This window comes from Solanum lycopersicum, chromosome 9 (assembly GCF_036512215.1).
Source record: "Solanum lycopersicum chromosome 9, SLM_r2.1".
Classification (NCBI taxonomy): Eukaryota; Viridiplantae; Streptophyta; class Magnoliopsida; order Solanales; family Solanaceae; genus Solanum; species Solanum lycopersicum.
The window spans coordinates 65,326,722-65,333,164 of record NC_090808.1 but is presented as its reverse complement, the minus strand read 5'-3'; the positions used below and the strand labels follow the sequence as shown (position 1 = coordinate 65,333,164).

The 6,443-nt window shown below is 28.9% G+C and overlaps 1 protein-coding gene across 1 annotated transcript; it reads left to right on the top strand.

Annotated features, from left to right (window-relative positions):
* The first annotated feature begins 3,925 nt into the window (after positions 1-3,925).
* Positions 3,926-5,146, top strand: OFP19 (OVATE family protein OFP19). The gene has a single exon (XM_004247613.5). The coding sequence runs from the start codon at positions 4,054-4,056 to the stop codon at positions 4,687-4,689; it is 636 nt and encodes a 211-aa protein (XP_004247661.2). The 5' UTR covers positions 3,926-4,053; the 3' UTR covers positions 4,690-5,146.
* Positions 5,147-6,443: the final 1,297 nt, after the last annotated feature.

Sequence of the window (6,443 nt, the reverse complement as noted above, 5' to 3'; positions counted from 1 at the left end):
ATTTAATTAATAATTTACTATTTTTATATGATTTTTCCTTAATTTAATTACTAGGCCTTTATTTACGATAAAAAACCCGTAACACTTACCATTAGGTGGGCTTAGGGTAAATCCATCTCTTGTGTAGACTGTAATAGCTTACAAATAATATAGAAGAGGTAATTAAATCACACTAAGTTTCGTGTGAGTTGTGACAAGTTCAACCCACAAACCTTGCTTTTGTAGGCCTTAATTTGTTCATATTGCCACGAGCTATTTGTTTACTTGATCAACACCATTCTCTTGCTTGTATCCTTTTATCACCAAATGCACCTTGTTGATCCTCACCATACTTATTGCGTTTCGTTTTTATAAATCTACTTAATAAGTATGATTTGATCGACTTATTTTCAGTATTTTTTTTAAAAAAAACTTGCTTATATTCAGATGAACTTGTATATACCTTGAAGATTTCTTGTTTTTCTTTTTTTCCTTTTCATGTACATTTTGCTATTTTATAACTCTAAACCCAATACAACAATTAACAATAATAAATAACATTATTATTAAAATACTTAGTATAATCTTAATATTAATATACACATGCAAATCACTAACTTGGAATTTTTTTAAACGAATGGGAAAGGAATTCATGTAAATGATGGATACCTTGTTATTTTTCCATTGCATGCAATATATCCTGCGCTTCCTTCATATTTCGATTCTACGTTAATTAGTTACTCCATTTTTTTGTATTGGTTATTCATTTTTCCTTTTATACGTTTATTAAGAAATTATTAATAAGGACAAATTTACTACTTTGCCCTTTAAATTTATTTATTTGTTGGTTTTTTGCGAATTCGTTACCTTTGTAATTAATTGCAGACGTAAAATGAGTAAAACTTTTACTAACTATTTCATCTTGATTTTGCAAAGGCAACTATTTATAATAATGTGGACAGTTAATCCAGAACGACAATTTTTATTTTTATTTTTTTAAAAGAAGATATGTATAATCTTTTAATTTGGATGTCTCGTCGCATCCTGTTGCCATCCCTAAAGACAATGCATGTGAATAACAAAGTAAGCTAAGTCTAATTAGTTTATTTATTGAATTTGAGGATGATATACATGTATACAAGTTATTAGTTAAACCTCAAATCAATAATAATATGGGCTAAAAGCTATACCTAGCTAGGTGCAAGATAACTAGTAACTACAACAACTAAAGCACTAGCACTTAAATGGAATAATGGGCTAAAAGTTAAAGTTGTCCTTGCCCCATCATATGGGCCAATCTAGTGGGCTAGCCCGTACATAAAATCCACTTTCAGATACTATGCTTCACTTTATGCTAATGTATTTTTATGAGTACGCCAGTACGGTGAGCTATTAGGTGTAATTTATTTCAGATATATTGTGTTTGAGTGTGATTCACAGATTTCTAGAATATACTTGTTCTGTCGCTCGCTTCTCTCGCTATGTATCAGTATTTCATAATGTATCTGATATCAAAGATACATATACCTATTATCAAAGATACATGCATGTTACTCTCTTGCTCGCGTACCTTTCTATGTATATGTATTTGAGAATATATCTGGTATCAAAGATATAAGTATCTAGTATCAAGAATGAAATTTGAAGGAGTGGTGTATCTATTATATATATAAAATGAATGTTTGTGGTGTAATTAGATATTTTCTCGTGGTGTATCTATTATATATATAAAATGAATGTTTGTACAGTAATTAAATATTTTCTCCTTTTTATTATATTTTTCCTATTTTTGCTTTAGGAGTTCTACCAAAGGACCCATCTCATTAACCATCGGTTTTAAGTAATTTTGATTTTGGAGGGCCCCAACATCGGGTGAAATGAACTCTGCTCTGATACCATGTGAAATTAGGTTTTAGGCTTAACTCACACCCCAAAAGCTAGCTCAAAGGGAGAAGGATTGTCCAAGTCTTATAAGGAATTCACTCATCTCATTAACCACCGATGTGAAACTTTTGTTATTCTTTAATAGAAGTAGGATAGTTCACACAATAATTATTCTAGAAGCAGTTAGAAGATTAGAAAGTTGTTAAGAGGTAGTTAGCAAAGTAGCTTTCTTATATATAGACATAGCAATGTAAAAATATTTTTGAGATGCTTTTTCAGATTAATTAGAATGAGTTCTCCTTCTACATAATTCTCTTTATCTTTTTCTTTCCGATCCTTTGCATCTCCTTGATGGTGATTACTCCATAACTTTTCACATTTCCATCTAAGATGTACACGCAACGATTCATTATTTTTATAAAGTTATGAGCCAAAACAACAATTATTACTATATTCCAATCCAAAATAAGTTAGGTCGACTATAGTATTTCATTTAAGTTCAATTCATCATCATCGTACGTAACCTTTTAAGAAGAATATGTTTCACTAACAGATTCACAACTATATACCAAAATCCACTATGTTCGAAATACTATGGCCACAAACAATTTCAAGCATAATGTAGCTTTTGAAGGGAATGACATGAAATATATCCAGTGGACCTATTGATTGAAACATATCTATAAAATCATGGTGAGGAAATTGGCGTTTAGTAAGTTTGATGCACATTAGAACAAAGTTAAAATGGACAAATTAAATATAATAGCTAGGCTTAGAATAGGATTCCCATTTCAATTTATGGTTTTTTAAGTTGGCTTTGTTATACCTTTGATTGGAGTGGAATCTGTACAATTTTCTTAGATGTTTTAAGTTATTGTGTTTGGATAAAGTTGATGTATTCGAGTGGAAATTAAAGGTGAATTTAGATTTTTAGAGTTTATAGATGTCTATAATGATTTCACGATAATATAAGCATTACATATATATTTTTTGAGCAAAAATTATTAAATATAAGCATTACATACACATCTTTTGAGCAAAAGTTATTAGATTCACGTAAACTCGTAACATATACGCTAGATTCACCTCTGATGAAAATCAATACTTAACTAGTTAACTTGATATAATTATCAACTCCAAATTTTCTTATCTCAAGTTATATAATCGAAATGATAGACAAAGTAGAAGACTCATCGATATGCAAATAGACATTGATTTGCAAATAATATCTCAACATTTAATGAAATGATAATCTCAAAGGGGTGTACTATGCATAAATGAAAAAGTATAGAATAATAATGTAATACAATAATGAATTCATGAATAGTAACCTTTTCTTAACCCCTTTCTCAGAATTTCCATTTTGTTTAATCTTTTATGAAAATTTATCATTTTAGGTACTTGACATAATTATTGGAGCTTGTTTGGTCGAAAGTAAGTCATTTTGAAATGAATTATTTTAATTTTGTGTTCAGTATGAATAAAAATAATATTACAATTCAGAATAATTAATTTTAAAATTATTATTCTAAATAGTTAATTCTAAAATAAGTTATTATTTCAATAATAAATAAGGCAAATTGATCCTAAAAATAATTTCGAAATTAATCATTTTTTATCCCTTTTATGCAAGGAGTTCAATGAGTTTTTATCATCTTTTTTTTTTCTCTTTTACTTGTTTAAATCCAAAATTTTAAAATGAAGAAGTATGAGAACACTTATAGATTCGTTGCAAATTTTTAATTTCATTCACAAATTATTGATTGTCTTAAAGATGTTCTTTTCTTTCATTAGCTACACTCTTAAATTCTGATCAAGTTTAGAGATATTTATAATACTTTTTTTGATTTTTTATTAAAAATTTCATACTCATATAAGAATTTAAAACTATTTGTTATGTAATGTGACAATTGAAAATATATCTAAAATTAATTAATCAAATAAAAAAATATTTTCAAAACTATCAATAATTTAATAACGAAACTACTAATTTAGTTAAGTTATTAACCCCTCTTGTGGTGATTAGCAATCAACACACATATATAAGCACTTATATATGCATGTGCTCTTCAATCACAATCTATCTTCTTTCTCTGCCCATCACCTACCCCTCCTCTCTCTCCTCGCTAGCCCACGGTGGCGCCACCACAAACCACCACCATCGCCGCCACCGCCGTGACAGCAAAAAAGATGCCAAGAATTCTACAAAAAAAATTCTACCATTGCCTCCCAAGTTTCAAATGCCTTCCCACAATTCTCTCACTCCCTTTTGAAGAAACAGAGGAAGAAAAAACAGAGCAAAAAAAGATCAAAAATTTCAACTCTGTTTTCGACATTCCCAGCTCTGATTCCGCTACCACTTCTAAATCACTCACTAATTCCTCCACCACAACTACAGAAGAAGAAGACAACAACACTAATTGTACTTTCACTTCTTTTGAAGATTCCGATTACACTAATATTCCAGATTTCTCAAATATCTTCGCTTCTCAACGATTCTTCTTCTCTTCACCCGGTAACTCCAATTCCATAATTGATTTTCCACCGGAAAATCCCAAAGTTGTCACCGGCGGCGTTGCTGTACAAACGTATTCACCCGACCCGTATTCGGATTTTCGAAGATCAATGCAGGAAATGGTGGAAGCTCATGAGTTAACGAATGTGAAAGCAAATTGGGGATTTTTGCATGAACTATTGTTGTGTTACTTGAATCTTAACCCGAAACATACTCATAAGTATATTATTCGTGCTTATTCGGATCTTGTTGTTTCTCTTATGTCTATCGACGATTCCGAAAAAAAGACGGAAGGTATAGCTAGGCCGTAATGAACAGACAAATATCGTACCGTAAAAAAAAAGTTCGGTGGATTTGATATGTATGTATTTATTAGATCATGATGATTCTCTCGATAAATTTTATCGAATTGTTCGGAATGATCAAAAGTCGTGAATTTATATTTTCAAGAGAAGAAAAAGAAGAAATGATGGTATGTGAAGAATAAGCATAACTAACAATTTTAATCCATGAGAATCACCGCAACAATGATACGGTATCAAGATTTAGAATTTTGAATTTATAGATTCTGAATTTTGTTACATGCACGAGTTATAAATTATTTATACGTATTAAGTAGACTTTAGATAGTGTCCTAAGCTACTAATTACTATAAGGTTCTGTTGAAGTTGTAATTGGAACTCTAACTCCGTCTCTGTCCAAAGTTACTATAGAACTTCGTCTGTGTATCAAATCATTGTTGGTTTAATTTTATTATTATTATTATTATCTTTTTTCTTTTAAATTTCTAAATATGTTTTTGAAAGTTAGATTTAGTTGTGTGTATTTTTGTTGAAAAGTTTTGTCTTTGGTGTGACAAAGTTGGACATGTTTTCTTCTAAGAAGACAAAGTTGGAAAAATCAAAATCAAAATTTATAAGAAACCAAGTAAAGCGTGGGATGTTAATATTACTAGTGCCTCGATGCATGTAATATATTTAACGTCTTATATTGTAAAAAAATAAAAATATTTTAGTAAAAGAATGTTTTTTTCCTCGTTACAGTGAATGTTTTTTTGAATCATATAGGGAAATGTTATATGGATTCTTGATTATGATTTTTAATTGGTTGTTAAATTAAATTATGTAGAAAAAATATTTATTGTGTTTGGAGAAAGGGAATGGACAAAAAAAACAGCTTCTTATGTAAATGTTTTCTTAAAAAACTTACTTTGTGGTCCATATAACTTTTTGGAATTTATTAAGCTTTTTAGTACACAAAGTCACAAGCAATTTCTGGCTTTTATTTGTCATTTAGACAGAGCTAACAAGTACTGCTAGCTACTGGACTTCTAGTTTGCCAGAAAAATAATATTTTCTATCCGTGTTATATTATCGTTTTAAAAAATTTTAATAATTTAGTTGGTTAATTATCTAAACTCGCATTTTATTGGTGATGATTCAATTTTCCACATTATAATCTCCTTTTTATTTTCCATCCCCTGCCCTTAATTTTTTTTTTTAATCGTTTTGGGGATTTTCATTTTCTCTAATTAAGAAATATAACTTAAGAGTATAAACATTTCGAAATTATTGAGATGCAGAAGAAGATGTCCTACTTAACTGGTCAAAGGTCTCATTCACAACTATGGGTTAAAAATGGCTAATAATTTAAGTTGTTATCACAAAAATATATTAATAGTGTGAAACAAACCTATATGGTTAGACGTTAGTGTATATAACTTGAATTATAAAATAATAAAGGAAAAATTAATGATTATATAGTTTTTTTTTAAACATTTTATATTTATTTTTCATCCCTTAATTATTGTTTCCTGATTCATCTAATTAGAAAATGACAATAAACGATTTGTTATCTTTGATAAGTAAGTTCAAAACGGTCTATCAATTGAATAGTTTTGATTTTTTAAATTTATTTAAAATAAGTACTTTTGATTTCCAGTGTCTACTAAACTCTGGTTACAAAACTATATCGAAATTTAGAATTATTTTTAACCACAAGCACTTCAAAATTTTCATCAAATTTTTAAAACAAGATTGCAACATAAGAAACTAACCATACACAA